At 36.4% G+C, this 20,220-nt stretch overlaps 1 protein-coding gene across 11 annotated transcripts in view; it reads left to right on the top strand.

The window, feature by feature from the left end:
* ADGRL2 (adhesion G protein-coupled receptor L2) overlaps positions 1-20,220 on the top strand; it is a 555,395-nt gene that overhangs the window by 445,648 nt on the left and 89,527 nt on the right. For all 11 annotated transcript variants that reach the window (XM_066376638.1, XM_066376639.1, XM_066376641.1 and 8 more), the window contains one exon: positions 18,089-18,302. In XM_066376638.1, coding sequence (XP_066232735.1) covers positions 18,089-18,302 — 214 coding nt within the window. The remainder of the gene's footprint in view (positions 1-18,088; positions 18,303-20,220) is intronic.

Genomic DNA, 20,220 nt, shown 5'->3' on the forward strand with positions numbered 1-20,220 from the left:
GCGTGGTTTCAGAAAGGGCAGGATGGCGGATCACAGCCATTATGGAAGAGGCAAAGTAGTTTCCTTGACTACCAGATTGAGGATTCATTGTGATTTATTATTTACTACTTCAGAACCTAATTCTGTGATTTAATTAAGGATTGGGATTTCCGTACCCCCCCCCCCCCATTTGAATACCCTGAGATGTACACTGAAACAATTCCACCCAGACGTTACGCTTAAACAGGGACAAGTGAGGATTACCCTTAGCTCTGTGAAAGTCAGTGCAGGTCATTTCAGGTAACAGTGAACTGAACACTTAGTAAGAACACTTAGCTTTGACCCTGTGGGCATCTTCAGAGAAGCACGGCTGCAACAAGTGCATTTCCCCTTTTTTGTTGAAAGCAATTTAAAAGTTTGTATCACAATGTATCATTTTAGATATAAAATGCATATATTTAACAATTATCTGCATAATTATATTTTTTATATTACCCACATTGTCTTTTAAATTTTGTACGGATCAGATAATTCTTTACCAGAAATCAAAAGTGCAGCATTTTAGAGTGAGTTAAACCATCAGATAATTTTGTATTTATATTTCCTGTTTTCTCTTCCCAACTATTTCTCAGATACGTTTTTGTGACAGAGACCAAGAGAGAGACAAGATAGAGGGACTGACAGTAAAGGAGAGAGATGAGAAGCATCAATTATTCGTTGTGGCTCCTTAGCTGTCCACTGATTGCTTTACCCCTGGGGGCTACAGCAAAGCAAGTGACCCCTTGCTCAAGCCAGCGACCATGGGATGATGTCTGTGATTCCATGGCAAGACCTTGGGCTTAAGCCAGCAACCTTGGGCTTCAAGCCAGTGGCCTTTGGGCTTAAGCCAGCAACTGTAGGGTCATGTCAGTGAGCCTGTGCTCAAGCTGGATGAGCCTGCGCCCAAGCCAGTGACCTTTGGGTATCGAACTTGGGCCCTCTGCGTCCCAGTTCGATGCTTTATCCACTGTGCCACTGCCTGGTCAGGCTTAGATATTTCTTAACTTTGCAGATGATGCTCTAAGTTGCCTACGTATTCTGTATTAATAATCAAATGTGACAAGCTTTTTAACATGGAGTTTTTATTTAAACAACAAAAACTGACAAGTAAAAATAATTTTAAACCTTAACTGAATTTCTGTTCAAGATGAATTATTTGTACTCGTTTTAATTAAAATAGCATCTGCTTAGCTCGTTTACATTCTTTCTGTCAGAATTTCTGCCCGAGGATTCTATATATAATTAATGTGAGGAAAACAAGACAGTAATCCCTTGGTAGAAAACTGGTAATGGATTAAAAGACCATACCTCTGAAATTCCAGGAATGTGACACACTTTCTGAGAAAGATGCACTTAATGTTGAAGTCTAGAGATATTGAAAAGTGCCCTCTAGTGTAATTAGCCAAAGCTAGACATTCAGAGTATATATTGTTGCTATTTAATAGGGATTATTATTATTATATTAAATATTATTGAAATAGAATCATGACTTTGTCCAGGGCAGCATTTGAAGTATTCATGGAAAGCTTCTGATTTCATACTGAACCATTTGGAAGAATATGCAAAATGCATATTGAGACTGTGCAGAATAAGTTGCCTATGTGGTATGACCAGTGACTTATAATATGAAGACTGACATTACTTCAGGAACTTTGGGGAACTCCCATAATCATCCTGGATTCTCATTTCTTTATTTTAGGATTTTGACTAGATCAGTGCTTTTCAAATTGTAGATGCCACCCAGTATCAGTTTGTGAAGACAGTATTTAGTGAGTATGAACAGCACTTAAATGAAAGAGAATAGCAAATAGAATATATATATCAATAATTTTATGAAAGTTGTATGTGGACATAATAGATATACTTTGTTTTGGTACAGAGTATTATGCCTGTGGGATGTTAAAAATACCTAATATAATAATACATATAAAGAAATACTAGGATGATTTGCTCCATGTTTCTCCCAGCATCAGTAGCTTCATATGAAATTTTAATTGCTTAGATTGCTTTTAGATTGCGATTAAAAAAATTGATCACATACAAGTACTTTAAGGAATAAAAAGATAAATAAGAATACTTCAAGTCTTGATATCCTGAGAGAATAGTATCTATATAAATTGTAAGTATTTCTAATTACTAAGTGTGATAATTTAGGCCTGTTTAAAAGTAGTGAGAGCATCAAGAACAAATGATTCATTCTGATTGTCAGGCTTAGAAAATACTTCATGACATTAGAATATATTCCTGAGAGCTATGTATGATTAGATTCATTTGGGATGCAGAATTGAGAGAAATGAGCCTGGACACCTTAGATGTAGCTAGAAAGTCAAGAGGCATTTTTTGCCATACTTAGGTAGGGAGAGCTGTCGAACTAATTAAGTCTGCTAGGATTGGATCTGTTTTGAGAACGATAAAGGTGACAGAGTGGTTGTTCAGCCCGAGTACAAGACATAGTCCAGGTATGGAGATGGTGAATTATGGGAGAATTCTAGAAGAGCCATTCACAAAATTATGAGAGTGGAGGCTGTTAGAGTGAGTCAGAAACTCATCTTTTCATAAATTAATTTGATACCTTTTTTAGAAAATATATTTTTTAAGACTTTATTCATTTTAGAGAGAGAGAGAAAGCAAGAAGGAGGAGGGAGCAGGAAGCATCAACTCCCCTATGTGCCTTGACTGGGTGAGCCCAGGGTTTCGAACTGGCAACCTGAGCATTCCAGGTCTGTGCTTTGTCCACTGCAGCACCACAGGTCAGGCAGTTGGACAGTCTTTATATAGCTCAGTAATTGAGTTTCATTGAGTTCCTCAGCCCATGAAATTTCACTTTAGTATTTTGGAAATACTAGACTAGCTTTTGATACCTTTGCAAAGTACTCAACGAAATACACGTGAAATATTGAGTGACTGAATTAAGGCTATCCTTGCTGATAAAACAAAAACTATAGTGAGAAAAAATTTTCATAGAATACTTTCAAAAATATGCATTTTATATAATGCAGTATATATTTATATATACTTTTAAAGGTTTGTTTTATTGATTTTAGAGAGAGGCAAGGAAAGAGCAAGGGAGAGACAGAACTTCTCTTCTTGTTTGTGCCCTGACTGAGGATAGAACCGGTAACCTCTGTGCTTCGGGACGATCTCTAACCAATCAAGCTGTCTGGCCCGGGCTGTAGTATATTTTTAAAGTGTAAGTTCTTAGAATGAAATAATGGCAGTAGATTAAAAAATGACCTTGAGGTCATCCTGTCATTTCATATCTGGTCAGATCCTTACCTGCTTGAGTCTGCGTATTCTCGATACTGGAGGTTTTAAAATGTTGACTTTCCTGAAAAGCCTTCCTTGACATCTTTCCTGTCAAGATAGTGTTCTATCTCTTGTGAGATTATTCACCTTTCTCTCACTATATGATGTGCTCTCATTTCATACTTTTAAGACTGAGCTGCTGAAAAGTTGAAACTGTAGAATTCATTCCATTATACTGTTTTGCTTAGCACATGGTGACTATTCAATAAATCTTTCAGTGAGAAGAATAAAGGAACTAGACAATGGAAATATGCAATAAAAGTAAGGTAATTAAAATTTGATTTAATAACATTTGGACATATGATAAGTTGTATTGGTGTGTTAATGTATACTTATTAGGTACCCAATTTTTTTAGGTGCTGTGATTATAGTTGTGAACAGAATAGAACTCTATGTACCCTTATGCAGATTGCCTTTTTCATCTTTTGTCAGAAAGCACGTGAGTTCATATTATAGCATGATAGTTAATGGGAAGATATGATGAAAAGAATTCCCAGTTGTACCTAAGATAATAGTGGAGTTGCTTATTAACGCTAATTACATTATTTTTGTTATTGAAGTTACTAGATTTTTGATACCACAGTGTCTCTTATTTTTGCAGACCGTATAACATATATAGCACATTGAGTGTGAAAAAGTGAATAGTAAGAATATTTAGAAATAGTGAGTACATCTGATTATTTTGGTTAAGGTAAAATCATTAGTGAAATGTGAGACTTAGATAAAGGGACCTTGGTAAAATGACAACCCCCACATAAAAATATACTCAGCTGTTTTCCATTTTCAGCAAATACACCCCAACGGGTCCTTCTAAAGCTTTAACGGTTTAGGAAAACTTTATCTGTGACTCTCTGTGTAGAATGATCTGTCTTTTATGTGTATGTGGTTTTTTTGTTGTTTTGTTTGTTGATATCCGCAGAGGCCATACCCATATAAACGTCCAATATATGCTTAATTACAAAATAATGTGTAGGCAAGCTTTTTTTGTCAGAAATAATGAAATGGAATTTTAGTTGGGTGATTAATTTATTCACCATACTAACTTTATTCTAGACAGTGAAAGCAAAGGTCGCCAAGGCAAATGACCAAGATATAGAACCTTGTAGTCTATTTCCTTTGACATGTGCAGAGGTTTTTATAGTCTTTGGTCATTTGGTTTGGGTAATCAAAAATATTGACATTTGAATGTTCAGAGAAAAAAATTGTAATAATGTTACATGTAATGAGGTTTTCATCATTAAAATGTTTTTTGTTTTTTTTTTAATTAACTTTTGGGTGACTGACATTTTGCCCATCCGAATTCCAAATAAAATTGCCCCTTTTATAATACACAAATGTGTAACTAGATGAGAAAATTATATGTTCAAAAATAATAGTTTACAAAATAAGTTTTAATATAACCTATTGCAAATCTATGAAAAAACTATTTCTGTCTCTTTAAATGTGCATTTGATGGATTTAATTTAGATGCCTAGGATTGCATGGTAAAATAGACTGAAAGGGGGTTAAAGTGAAGTGGCCTGGAATCTCAAAACTTAACTACGGCTAGGACTTGACAGGGTACCGTGATATAGAGGGGCATTAGAGCCTGTCTTCTGATTCCTTTGTTATCAATATGATCTTGTATAAGTCGCCACAGCCTTCATTTTCTGAGCTGTAGAATTAGCATCAAGTTAAGTGCTCACTATAACCAGGTATTGTACTAGAAGCTGGGTATAAAAACAAAGAGTAAATATTTATTCCTGCCTTTTGCACATAGACACACACACAGTTGGCAAGTGTACTTTGTGCCCTCAAAGTACAGGGAAGAGAGAAGGGACCAATAGAGACTAGCTGATTTCTAATGACTTATAGTTATGATTTCATAATCTGTACATTATCTACATATAATGAGTTATTCAGCTATATCTGGTTGGTCATTTACCAGTTAGGCTGTTTCCTCAGTTCCCTGGACGTGAAATCCAGAACTAATACCCAGTTGTCACATGCACCATTTGTTAAGGAAAGCATGCTGACAAAATTGAGCACTTAACCGTTGCCAAGCACTATCCTAGAAGACTACAATGTAGTAATGTTTTTTATTCTTACAAATTCTTATGAGATATACAAGTTATTATTTTTTCAATTTTACAAATAGGGAAACTAAGGTTCAGAGTTTTAACTCGGAACAACATCACTCAGCTGGGAATCAGAGGTGTACCTAAGTTCAAATCTAGATCTTCTGTGCTGAACAGTGTACATTTGCAAAATAGCATATGGTTCAGAAGTTCCTAGAAATAGCCTTCTTGTCCCAGAAGACCAAGACTTTCAAGATGTATGTGCAGTCAACAACTAGGTTTTAATGCACACAGGAAGCAAGCAAGCAAATTAGCCAGCCTGTGGGAAGTAAGTGGATACTTTTCTACAAGTTAATTTTGTTGACAAGCTTGCCAGAAAACTGTTGCAGAGTAGAACAGAAAGTAGAAACCAAAAGTCTCAAGACCAGAGAGATGGAGAGAACATCTCACTAAAAAATAGGAGTGATTCTTTGTTTCTTGGGGCATCCTTAGGAATATAGACGTGCTGGTCTCCTCTTTGCCTTTTCAGTTAGAGTCAGTGTAAGAGTACATGTCAGGCACTACCATAACCCACAGAGACCCCTCTTTTAATACTTTTCTTTGAAAACCTAACATTTGTTATTGTGCTTTTGGTTGTCTTAGGCACATAGTTGTGGAAGTGCAAAAGTTACTGTCTCATCTCTGAATCAAGGCTGCCTTTTAAGTTAGCTTCCTAATAGTTTTACACTGTATCTTCTGCTACTGAAGATTTTAAGAGGAGGAGGGAGCTCATGACCCCTAAATGAAGCGGGGTCAGGGAGCAGAGCATAATGGAGAGAATTCAGAATGGGGAGAATGGCATGAAGAAATTTACCAAGGCAGGAATGCCGATACTAGGTTTTAGACTATGAATAAATTATTTAAGACTCAATTCCATGGTGTAACAGATTAATGTGGTACATTTTAATGAATTATAGGGAACAAATAAATGGAATTTTCTACGTAGCACCTTGGTATCACAGGTACCATTTGCTTCTTTTATATGAATAGTTAATTTCCTAAAAATAGATCACTAATTGACCTTTCAGTATATAAGGGTTAACACATTAATGTCAGCAAAGTGGCAATCATGAGATATACTGGGAAGAAGCCTGGATTGAGTTTGTAGGAGACAGACCCCTGTTTGAGCAAAATACTTCTTTATTGAATGCATGGGTTTCGGCACAGATTATCCAAGGAAAATATATCTCAGATGCAATAAGGGAATGAATTGTGGTGTAGGGAATAGGAATATATGCAGTCTTTGGAAATACCACCAGGATCTCCCTATCAGTATAGAGTCCAGTTGCTTAGAACCAAGCAGGTAAAAGAAACACTTCAGTTCTCAGGGTGAAAGATGGTGTATTTTTAGATTGTTTGTATAAAGAGGAACAGGATTTCTCTTAATTCTCCAGGTTGAGTGCCTTTTTGTTCACCACTCATTTTAACCCAAGTTCTGCCTCTAGGTAACTCATGCTGGCTAGTTTTCATCAGTTCCCTGATCCTTGATTTCTGAGTCCAGTGGTTTTGATTAGCTGGCCACTGCTCTGCCGCAAAGGGTTTCCACTTCCAAGCTGGCTGGCTTTTTCCTTTTCCTTCCCTTCCCTTCCCCTTTCATATGTATATTAAAGTCATTTATAATTATTTTGCATAATTTTCTGGGAACATATACCAAAATCACTAAGTAGTATTTATTACAACATTGTTTATAATACTATATTTACTATATAATTTTATTACTGTCATATACTCTATTACCAATTTATTTTTTCATTTACAGTTTACATTCAATATTACTTTGTATTAGTTTCAGGTATATACAATATATAGTGATTAGACGATCATATACTTTACAAAGTGTCCTCCTTGCTATTTCCAGTACATACCTGGTGCCATACATAGTTATTATGCTATTATTGACTGTGTTATCTGTTCTGTACTTTTACATCTCCATGACTGTTCTGTAACAACCAACCTATGCTTCTTAATACCTTCACCTTTTTCATCTAGTCCACCAACCTGCCTCCCCTCTGCTAATCAACAGAATATCTAGGATTCTGTTTCTGTTTTATTTGTTTATATTGATTTTTAAATTCCACATAAAAGTGAAATCCTGTGGTATTGGTTTTTTAAACACATTTTCTAGCTTGGCCCTTCACTTTGTCTCATTTTTTAATTATTAATATTTTTATTAAAGACTTACATTTTTGGATTATTTAAAAATATTCTTATAAAAGGAATTTGGTAAGGTTCTTTTCAGAAAGATTGTACCAGTTCGTAGACTCAGAAATGTATAAGGCTGTCTGTTTTACAGTACACAAACAAATCTTTGGTAATTTGATAGAAGAACATTTCACTAAGTCTTAAATTTTGGCTTTTTTTTTTGTCCTTGCGAATTAAATAGAATTTGTATATGTTTATTTTCTACTTATATTTATTTCCTTTTTCTGTTCTTTTTCTTTACCTACTTTGAAACTGTTATCATGATTGGTAGCCAGTTCTCAAAGTACTTAACCTTTATATTATTTGTTTAGACAATTTATTTTGGGAGATGTAATTTACTAAAAAATGTCTGTTGTTATTTTCAATGTGATTCACCTTAACTTTTATTCTCATGTAAGAAATGCTTGTTTTTGAGACTCTTGTCAATCCTTCTGTATTTCATTTTGCTTTGAGTAGTAAAGGCTTTTTTAAAAATCTGGTAACATTCAGCTTTATAAGAGTGAAGATAAAAAGTATTTAAGGTTGAGCCTTCATCGGTTGGCTCAGTGGTAGAGCATCAGCCCAGTGTGTGGAAGTCCCGGATTCGATTTTTGGTCAGTGCACCCAGGAGAAGCACCCATCTGCTTTTCCACCTTTACCCCCCGCCTTTCTCTCTATCTCTCTCTTCCCCTCCTGTAGCCAAGGATCCACTGGAGCAAAGTTGGCCTGGGCACTGAGGATGGCTCCATGGCCTCACCTCAGGCGCTAGAATGGCTCTGGTTGCAACAGAGCAATGGCCCAGATGGGCAGAGCATTGCCCCCCTGGTGGGCATGCCAAGTGGATCCTGGTCGGGTACATGCAGGAGTCTGTCTGACTGCCTCCCCACTCTCACTTTGGGGGGGGGGGAGTATTTGAGGGTACATGACAGTTAAATTGAACTCATCTGAGTACTCTAAGAAGTTGATCACATAGTAACTGAATCCCAGGATTATAGTTTCTTGTATTTCGGGTAAAATTTTCTCTACTTCTGCTCTATTTTTTAAACATTTTTAATGTAGATTGTATTGGTTTTCTCAGTATAAATATTGACGCAGATTTTAATTTGAAGTACCAGGGAAGGGTCGCTAGAGTAGTATGCTAGGGCATTGCAACACCTGCTCAAATAGGGTTCCTTCCAGTCTTTTTCTTGCATCTTATACAGTTGACCCTTGAACAACATGGGGGTTAGACGTGTGATCCCCACACAGGCTAAAGTCGATATAACTTGTGAACTCTCCCAGAACTTAACTACTAAAAGCCTACTCTTGACTGAAAGTCTTATCAATAACATAAGCAGTCAGCTAACATGTATTTTGCATCTATATATATTATATACAGTATTCTTAAAGTAAGCTAGAGAAAAGAAAATGTTATTAAGACAATCATAAGGAAGAGAAAAACATATTTTATAGCATGTATTGAAAAGACATCCGCATGTACGTGGACCTGTGCAGTTGAAACCTGCATTATTCAAGGGTCAGCTGTCATTGTTAGAATGTCTGAAACCAGAAGTTGGAACTGCTCTGTGGCCTCTGCAGTCTGGGTGTCTGTACGGAACAAGTAGAATGACAGTGGGTGTCTCTGGTGAGGTAGGGCTTTTGCACCTGGATTTGCCACCATGCTGATCCTTAGTTCCCTTGATGTTCAGCTTGACGTGAAATACAAGAAAGGATATAATTTCAAATCTGAAGAAAAGTAGTATTACTTCTTTTTATAAGGCAACATTGTATAACTTTACAGTGTTCCATTGAATGATCTCTCTATCCCTCCCTGCCTCTCTCCCTGAATGTTCTGGCGACATGGGTTTGAAAATAGTTGAGTGTGTTCTTTAGAACCTTGTGTTTAATATTAAATATTGAAACCTCAGAACACAAAAGTAGTTAACACCAAAACTACTTGAAAAGGTCAAAGTCACTATATTGTCATTTAAGAAATTATTTGGTAACCTTTATATCACTTTGGGAGGTGGTTTGTGTTTTTAACTCATCGTATTACAGTTAGTAGAGTGCTTTTATAAGTCACCACTGTGCTTCAGGGAGGGCTTTTTCCACTGAATGGGTTTTCGAGTTTGTGGAAGTGGTGGAATCGCCTTGAACTTGAAGATTGTTAGTTTCCATGGCTTACTTCAGAGAGTGATGGAGAAATCAGAATGAGCTAAATATGTAAATACAAATGGATGAATAAAGAGCAGTAAATATCTAGGTGGGCTGCCGGAGATGTTTGTAAGAGAGAACGTTAGAAATACTGTTTTCTGTTTGGTGGTGATTTTGCTTATTTTGAAGTGAAATTCACAAAATGTGTTCACAACCGTATTTGGTTTCACTCAGTTTGTCACTTTACAGTTTTTTGGTCCAGGACCATTGAGAAATGTTAGCATAGTACAATATTCACTAAAGTAATTTTTAAAATATATTATTTACTTGGTGAGTTGTTCTGTGTATGTTTTAGAAATTGACCTTTACAACTGTTCATGAGATAAAAAGTAACCTTCAGTAAAGGAAGACTCTTACATGTTAGTAGTGACAGCCTAGATTTAGGTTAAAATTTTCATATATGTAGCATTATTTAGAATAACATTTTAAGCATTGTTTAGGTCAGTGGTTGGCAAACTCATTAGTCAGCAGAGCCAAATATCAACGGTTGGGTGTGTTCAGGAGAGCTGATGGAATGTCTGGTAACAGAAGGGCCTTAAAAAAATTGTGAGAAGTTTATTTTAAATGATCATCATGGAGGTAGAAATAAATTGTTATTCCTGAGGATAGGATAAAATTGTTTTGTTACTTTGTGATTAAAATCTAGTTTTTTTTTTTGTTGTCAGTAAATAAATTATGCAGAATTAGTTAAGAATTTTAATTTGATAGTACAATGTGACTGAATTGAAATTTCTCATTTTTTTCTTAAAAAATGTTTCCATGGATTTGAGAGAGAGAGAAAGAGAGAGAAAGAAAAGCATCAACTCGTTTCATTTAGTTCCATTTAATTGTGTACTCATTGATTGCTTCTCCTGTGTGCCCTGATCAGGGGTGGAACCCACGGCCTCTGGCACATCAGGTCAGTGCGGTCCACTGAGCCAACTGAATAAAGCAGAAATTGCATTTCTGATAGAAACCTCTTAAGGTTAAACTGGTTTTAACTAGTTATAAAAAACAATACATATAAAGAGTATTCTTGCCCTGGCCAGTTAGGTCAGTTGGTTGGAATGTCTCCCTGAAATGCCAAGGTTACAGGTTTGATCCTCAGTCTGGGCACATACGAGAAAAAAACTAATGAATGCACAACTAACTGGAACAACAAATGAATGCTTGTCTACATAATTAAAGTATCAAATAAAGCATAAAATAAAATTAAGTAAAATTTACATACCTACTGTGTGCCAAGCATTGTGTTGAAAACAAAGAATACATAAGTTAAATAGGACTCATTTCTTTCTATTGAGCAGCTCAGAGTTCAGTAGGGGAGAAATATATGCGAAGAGAATGTTAGAGCATGTCTTTTCTGATAGAGGGGATCATAGTTGTTAATGAACTTAAGAATAACTTAAGTTCATTAAGTTACACTTAAGTTACTCTTGTTACTCTTAAGTTCATTAAGTTACACTTAAGTTACTCATCCATCTATCTATCTATTTAATATTACTTCATGCCCTCTGTCTAGAATAGTACCTCCAGCCACATAGTAGGTGCTCAAGAAATATTTATTGGAAGAAAATACACGGCTTAAACCTGAGCTCAGGTTCTACTTTCCACATTATTAGGGAAACCTTGACCTGGATTTTGGAGAGTAATTATCATGTAAGAGAAAAGTGCATAAAACATTCTGGGCAGAGGGAACACTTTAAACATATATATAGTTACTGAGGAGTGAGGGTGATATGTGGGTTAATATAAAATTTACTGTTCTGTTTAGGTTGACGGAATTAAGTATTCTGTATTTATAACTTTTAAATTATTTTAATGGCACTTTTGAATTATTAATCAGTTTACCAGTTCTATAGTGGACAGATTAATTTCTTTCTAATAAGGAATTTAATCTCAAAATGTCTTGAAGGATTCATAATGTATATTTTCTCCTTAAAATAGTAAGAGGGTTACAGAAGTAGTAATATTTGAACCTAACTACTAATGGCATTCTAAAAGGAAATTTTTTACTTTTTGAGTGGTAAAATGTGTCCAGTGTTTTGTTATCTAGTGAGTCTCAAAGAAAACCCTTATTGTTTCTGTAACTGGATTTAATTATGCATTCATTTTTCAAGCATTTATTAGTAATTTTTTGTGTATTCCAATTTAAATAACAGTATTTCATATATAAATTGACTTTTGCTTAAAGCTAAATATTCTTCTTAGAAAACAATTTGTTTGAAATGCTTCATAATTTTAAAAATATCCCAAAATAAAAAGAAACAGCTTGAAAATCAAAAGGACACAGAAGCTAAAGCATATCACTTAAAGATGGTGAGTTTATTACTGTGTCATTACACGAGCTTAAATTGAACACTTTCTTTCACAAGAACTCTATATTTCTGTAAGTATTGGATTGGTGTGTCATGCTCATGACCAAGTTTACTCACACTCAGACTCCTACATTTTCAAGGTCAGTGTGCTTAAGCTGGAAAATAACACCGTGTTCTTTTATCTTCATTCTTGGTATGAAAACAAGTTCAAAGGTGAAAGTAGCTCCTCCCTCTACTGCCATAATTTAGGCTCTTCACATAATACTGACAGGTTAAAAGGATTATATGTTAATGAATAAAAAAGTTTAGATGTTTTAGGTTTGATAAAGTTATTTCTTTTTTTTCATTTTTCCGAAGCTGGAAATGGGGCCTGCATGCGCCCAACTGGGATCCACCCGGCATGCCCACCAGGGGGCGATGCTCTGCCCCTCTGGGGCGTTGCTCTGTTGCATCCAGAGCCATCCTAGCACCTGAAGCAGAGGCCACAGAGCCATCCTCAGTGCCCGGGCCATCTTTGCTCCAATGGAGCCCCGGCTGCGGGAGGGGAAGAGAGAGACAGAGAGGAAGGAGAGGGGGAGGGGCGGAGAAGCAGATGGGCGCTTCTCCAGTGTGCCCTGGCCGGGAATCGAACCTGGGACTCCTGCATGCCAGGCCGACGCTCCACCACTGAGCCAACCGGCCAGGGCCAAGTTATTTCTTAAATGGACTAACAGAGGAAGTAAAACAGGAGCGGGACAGCTATAAACTTACAGGAAATAAGGTTTTAACATGCTGTATACAAAGAAAAATTTGGTATACAATGAAAAGTTTTATTATACATCCTGGATTTTTTTTAAAAGAATATTTGTTTTGATGAGCTCATGAATATTCAGAGATAAATAGTTGAACTATTAGTGAAATAATTTATCTTTCATGTTCTGTTTTCATATTTTCTTTATCTAAATTATAATGAAATGGAAACAAGTTTTCTGGAAGCTTGTAAGCTAGAATTCAGCTTGTTTGAAATCATGTCCCCTCCTTATTAAGAATTTTTTAAATTTCCATTTTAGGAAGAAACCTCATTAACATATATAAACAGGAATAAGTTAAGAGATTTCAGATGCTAGCACTGGTAATAGACTTTGGCCTGAGTTAATGTTTCATTAGAGCTTGAAGTCGCAGCCCCAGTCCCATAGAGGTCCCTGGTAATCAGAAGTCAGGGCGCTTACTGGAACCCCAGATAGCATGAGCAGTAGCAGCCATGACAGGGTTTAGTTCAAAGTAATTAAGAAGCAGTGCCAGAAAAGTTAAAGGTTTTACATTATAGCTTAATAAGACTTTTGTAGAAATACACAGTTTTACAAAAATGTGCAAAAAACAGACTGAATGGAGATAATGTTGGAAAAGCAAAATGTTCCCAGTCAAGTGCTTAAAGTGCATCACAAGTCTAAGCTAATAGCAGCATGTACTATTTATTGCCGAGTTGCACAATTCCTTACAAAAATACTCATAAATGATGCAAAAATCCAGTGATAGCATTCCAGTTCTGGTCTCACAAATTTCCATCTGGTAGCAGCGCGTCTGTTTATTAGGGAGTGATTCCCTGAATGTGAATGATCGCAGTCCTAAGTCACTGCCCCCGACGCTGGGAGGGATTTATTCCAATCACTAGCCTAAAGCACAGAGAGGGATTGCTTGGCATTTTATAGCGTGGGGGGAAATAATGTTTTCAAAATCATTTGTTCAGAGTGGAGAAAATGGAGCAAAACAGTTCATTTTACTCTAAGCACCACTATTTGACAGTATTCACATGTGCACAGCACAAGGCTGCAGTATTGATTCTTTGCTCCCAGGGCCTCCCACCAGTTTTTCTTCGATTGTCAGGGTTGCAAGATGGATTGGATTACACTTTACTTTGGGATGCTTATTTTTTTTCCTTGTTGAACTAGAACTAGGTTGAAAATATAGCTTAGAACAAATGTCATAGTAATAGTGTGATTCAAAGACTTTTTGATTCAGAAATTTCTTTATGTTCATTATGTTGACAGAGCAATTTCATTGAAACACTTGACCACGGGACACCTTATTTTCTAGTCTGTCTTTCTTCCACTCAGACCAGAAGCACAGAGTTCACCCTAACTGTGCGCTCTACAACAGGAGCCCCCAAACCTGCTGCTGCTAATTGTCATTACCATTTGGAGAAGCATTAAAATAACATTTAAGATCATGAACCTAGGAACTGAATTACAGGGTTTCAAACCTCGATGTCATTCTTATTGGATATGTGATCATGGAACGTGTAATTTTTCTGTGCCTCAGTTTCTTCCTTTGTAAAATTGTGGAAATAACAATACCTGTCTCTTGCAGTTGTTTTGAGGATTTGTAGTCATTATTTGTAAAGGCTTTCGAGGAATTTCTGGTGAAGGGGGAGATGACAGTGGCAGATCCTCTCCTTCCCAAACAAGTATAAAACTGGACAGAATTGTCAACAACCACCATTTTAGAGCTCTGGAAATCAGCTAAGAAATGGGAAGCATTTAATTATGAAAAGTTGGTAGAAGTTCTGGTGTGAACAATGAAAGTTTAAAGCCTTTTAGCCTGGAGCTGCTCTTATCCCCCTCCCACCCCAACTCTGGCTATTTATATCATCTGATCCTTTCACTAGGGTAAGGCTGGCCTTGAAGTTCAGTGACTTTGCTGCCAGGGAAGGCTGGCTTGATTTGGAGTGGAGGGTGGAAACCCATGCCCAGCAGTGCATCAGTAAAAAGTACTGTGAACAACAAATGAGGAGAACTCAGAATTCCGCCTAAGGTTGTGGTCCCAGGTCGGGAGACCAGAGTGCCAGTTGGAAACATAACTAGGAAACACTGGAAATGAAAAAGCCAAGAGTTCTCTCTACTTCTTGAGAACTGGAAGCTGCACATGTTGAGGAGAAAGATAACCCAGGCTGACTTGAAAATGTCTTGGATTCTGAACCCTCTCCCTAACAAACACTCGGATCAGTCAGCAGAGGCTAGAGACATTATTATGCATTCATGATTTTTGTGAAAAATCTCTGTTCAGTCATTGGCTAATCACTATGGTATGCAGAGATAGGGAGGGCCCTAAGAAGCCACGTGAGAAAATAAGAATTAAAATAACAGCAGTGATAACAATAAGGAGAGATACAGGAGCTGCACACTGTGGGGGAGATCACTTCTGCAGATTTAAACCCAGCCATTATACTTAAAAAGAAATATCACAAGAGCAGCAATTCTCAGGGGAAAGGGATCTGAATCAAGTGTTGCTAACAATATATTATTTCAAGTGTCTTGTTTTAAACAACAAAACACTAGAAGATATGCCGAGAAACAGGGAAGTTGACCCGTACTCAGGAGAAAAAAGCATTCGATAGAAACTTCCTCTGACGTGCATGCAGATGTTAGATTTAGCAGAGGAATTTTCAGAGTGGCTATTAAGAATACATCCAAAGATTAAAATAAAACTCTTAGAGAATGAAGGGGAAATAGAATATATAATCTCAATACAGAAATGAAAACTATTTTATAAAGGGCTTGGGGAGATTCTTGGCACGTCTTAGTTGTTATATGTCAGTGTGCTGCAAAAAAATTCACTTTTCCCTCCCCAAACACAGATATCTTAGCTTCATCTAACCCAGAGATTCTGATTGAATAGGTCTGAATTAGGGCTTGAAGATGTGTCTTTTTGAAAGCACTTACCAGATGACTGATGCAAACTTATCTTTTAGAATCAATCATGCAGTCTTGGCAAGTTGTTTATAAAAAGTGTTCTTAAAAATACCCAATTTAAATGTTTAAGAATTACTTCATGTTCAAAGGAAGAAAGTGTGATTAGGAAATAGTAGCCATACTTGTGATGATTTCTTCCATGTGACTCAGCATAGTATAGTATACTATAAATCTTTACTGTATACCAAAAAGGGAGCAAATAAATGCTTAGGAGTAAATAAATTTGTTTTACTTTTTTATAAGATTTACTTAGTGAAGATACTGATTTTTAAAAATTAATATTACTTGCAATATTTTTATTTAAACTATGCTTTGCTTCAAAGTTTTCTATGAGGTCACTTGCTTGAATTTCCACACAGCTTTTGGTACAGAAATAAGTGTTCTTTCTGAAACTCTGAAAATATTTCAATCAAAGCAAATATAGTAATTCTAATTTAAGGCAGATTATTTGTAAAGGCAGTACAGTTCACTATCTGGAAATGGAAGAAAGCGATAATGTATTTGAAAGGTTGGCCTCTTCGCTGTTTGTCTTGACATTTTCCCAGCTCAGTTTCTGTACTTGTCCTTCGCTGATGGTGTACCTCCCCACATACTTTCAATAATCTCTGAAGACGTAAAACTTCGTAGTGAAAATCTACCAAAGCTGGGTTTGCCACAATCCCCTAAGGTTTTGTGCTCTAAAGTGTGTCCCCCCTTCCCCAATTATACTATAACTTTAGTTTCCCTGGTAGATAAAACTGAGAGGTCAGCCAAGTTAGAGAATTGCTTATTTTTCAAATCATACTAATGTGTAACCCAGTAATCCTTTTGGAGAATTATTTGCATCTTAGCAAGAGGATGCACGTTTATCCAGGTGGCTTTCTATTTCACTGAATTAGCGAGAGGCATTCTGCAGTGAAAGTTACAGAGAACATGGGTTTGGCTTTGGATTGACCTGGATAGAACCCACCTCTTCAACTTGGAAATTTATATCTTAGAACAGTTTACTTCTGAAGGTCAGTGTTTTCCAATGAAAAGGAATATAAGGAATAATTCCTGTGATGCAGAGTAATTAAAGAATAGAGATAAGAAAAAAAATCCTGAAATTATTGCTAGTAATTTGTATCAGGAATGCTGTAGATGGCAATAGGTTAGCAACTGAAGTGAAACAAATGGAGACAATGTAGGCATTTCAGACACAATGTAGGAGTTTCGGATATGGTCGCTAACCCAGAGGAGGCAAGCACACCAGCCTAGTGAAGGTGTGCTTCTCCTACACAAAGGTCGTCTTGGCTGTTCTCGACGTTTTCTGCCATTGCCCTTTCCTCCTGTGCTTAATGGTTTAAAAATGGTTAAACTTGAAATTTTAATCTTCTATTTCATTTGGGAATCGGTTTTTATAGTATTCATGAACAGTGGTTCTTTATACTCTGCTTAGTGCATAATCTACATAAATTCATAAAGGAGTTTAAATTAAGCACTTACGTGTACATTATCTCATGTTAGAGTCACACAGGTAGGAAAAGTAACATCACAGGTTTTTCTTTTTTAACCTCCATTCTGTAGATTGACAGAACTGAATTTTAGAGAACTTTCACCCTTCATGGTGTTTCATCTTGCTGGACTTTCTTGGAACAGTTTTTGCTCCTTTGAATGCCCATCTGCTGACTCTTGTCAGTTTTAAATAAAGTGTGTATAAATTGAAATAAGTTATTGTTGCCACAGTGTGTTACTGTCATAGTGTCTTAGCTATTTGGGGAGAAACTGGTAGGATGAAAGTATTTTTAAGATAAAATGCTACTAACAAGAATTAATATATCTACATTAAATGACAATGTAAGGCCATTGTACAGCAGAGTATTCCATTGCATAAATGAAAAATTTTTTGATTAGTTATTACAGTCTGTATTTGTACAACTTGTCCATATTTATAAGTCTATTGATTAAATTTGTCATTTTCTTTAATTAGCTCAAAAAGAGCCACTTTGTTTTTGATTATGACTAGATTATCCAGAAAGTATTTTGCTCAGTAATTTTAAATTGTCATATAAAGGTGAATATTTTAGCTAGGTACACACACACACACACACACACACACACACACACACCTAGTAAACTCTCAACACATAGTACAGAACCAAGGATTTAAATCAATAACTTAATAAACAATTTGTGTGACATCTATCTCTTGAATATAGACCTGAATTATACTACTTGAAAATGCCTTCTTTAATATACTTCATAAATAAGCTAATTTTATGTTATGTTATGTTATTTTATTTTTCTAAAGGTTTCAGCAGAGCAGCTTTACCATTTGGGTTAGTTAGGCGAGAATTGTCCTGTGAAGGTTATTCTATAGATCTGCGATGTCCCGGCAGTGATGTCATCATGATTGAGAGCGCTAACTATGGTCGGACAGATGACAAGATTTGTGATGCTGATCCATTTCAAATGGAGAATACAGACTGCTACCTCCCAGATGCCTTCAAAATTATGACTCAAAGGTAAATATTCATGTGTTACTATCCCGTTTTAGCTATTATGTCTAAATTGGTAAAATTATTATTCCAGTGTGGATGGGGGCAGGCCATATTTCAGCCTGTTTATTAAATTGAGTTAGGGTTTAACCTACTAATGTTGATTTCTACTCTTTAAGTTTTTAGCATTTAAATATTTATCACATATAGAAATTAACATATCAGAGAGAATATAGAACATATCTTTTTTTTAATTCATTGAGGGGAAGGAAGTCAGAGACAGACTCCCACATGCGCCTTAACCTGGATCCATCCAGCAAGCCCCATCTGGGCTAGTTCTGCCCATCTGGTGTGTTGTTCTGTTGCTCAGCAACTGTGCTATTCTTAGCACGTGAGGCAGAGCCCACACAGCCATCCTTAGCACCCAGGGCCAACTCACTTTAATCGAGCCATGACTGTGGGAGGAGAAGAGAGAGAAAGAGAGAAAAGAGAAGGGGGTGGATTGAGAAGCAGATGGTCACCTCTCCTGTGTGCCCTGACCAGGAATTGAACCTGGGACATCCACAGGCTGTTGTGACACTCTACCACTGAGCCAACCAGCCAGCATCTCTTTTGATTTTTAAAACATCTTCTGATACTTCAGATGTGATCTTGGTTTTTAGGTCTTCAGAATTTTGAAATACTTTTGTAACATCAAGAATGTTTAAATGTGTGGGTCTGATAATAATTGTACCTTAATTTTTTTAATTAGTAAACTTTATTATTTATAGCAAAAATAGCAGAGAGTACAGAACTGTCATATCCCACCCCTACATGTGTACAACCTCCCCAACTGTCAACACAAAAACCACAGTAGTTTCTTTTTAAAATAGATGAAGCCACAGTGACATATCATTACCACCCAAAATCCATAGTTTACCTTAGGGTTCACTCTAGGTATTGTACAGGATTGGTTTTGACAAATTTATGACATGTATTCACCATTGTTGTACAGTATTTCCCCTTATTCAAGAGGGATACCTTCCAAGATTTCCAGTGGGTGCCTGAAACCTGGACAATACTGAACCTTATATGTACTATGTTTTTCCATATATATATATATATCTTTATCTTTTCATTTAAAGGAAGCATTTTATACCTTTTTTTTGGTGTATCTGAATTGCCAGTATCACTACTCTTGTGCTTTAGTAAGTAAAATAAGGGTTATTGGAACATAAGCCCTGAGATGCCATGGCAGTCGATCTGATAGCTGAGAGGCTGCTAAGTTAGGTAGTATATGCAGCAGAAAGGATGACTCATGTCCTGGGTGGAGTGGAGCAGGACTGCATGAGACTCATCACACTACTCAGAGTGGAATGGAGTTTAAAACTTGTTTAAAACTTACCAATTGTTTGTTTCTGGAATTCTTTGTTTAATGTTTTTGGACCACAGTTGACTGCAGGTAACTGAATCTGTGGAAAGTGGAAATGTGGACAAGGTTGGGGTCTACTATCACATGTAGAATAGTTTCCTGCCTAAAATTCTCTGTGCCCCACCTATTCATCCCCTCCTCCCCGTTAACCTGACCACGACGCTGATACTTACATTGTCTCATTGTTTTGCGTTTTCTAGAATGTCATACATTTGGAAGCCTTTTCAGATCAGCTTCTTTTGTTTAGGAATAAGCATTTAAGCTTCCTCCATGTCTCTTCATGGCTTAATAGCTCATTTCTTTTTAGCATTAAATGAGATTCCATAGTCCGGATGTACTAGTTTGTCTGTTCACACACTGAAGAACATCTTGGTTGCTTGAAACTTTTAGTGATTATGAATAAAGCCACCATTAACATTTGGTCAGGTTTTTGTGTGCACATAAATTTTCATTTCATTTGGGTAAATACCAGGGAGCATGAATACTGGATTATATGGTAAGAATTTATTTAGTTTTGTAAGAAACTGCCAAACT

Source organism: Saccopteryx leptura, chromosome 3 (assembly GCF_036850995.1).
Source record: "Saccopteryx leptura isolate mSacLep1 chromosome 3, mSacLep1_pri_phased_curated, whole genome shotgun sequence".
NCBI lineage: Eukaryota > Metazoa > Chordata > Mammalia > Chiroptera > Emballonuridae > Saccopteryx > Saccopteryx leptura.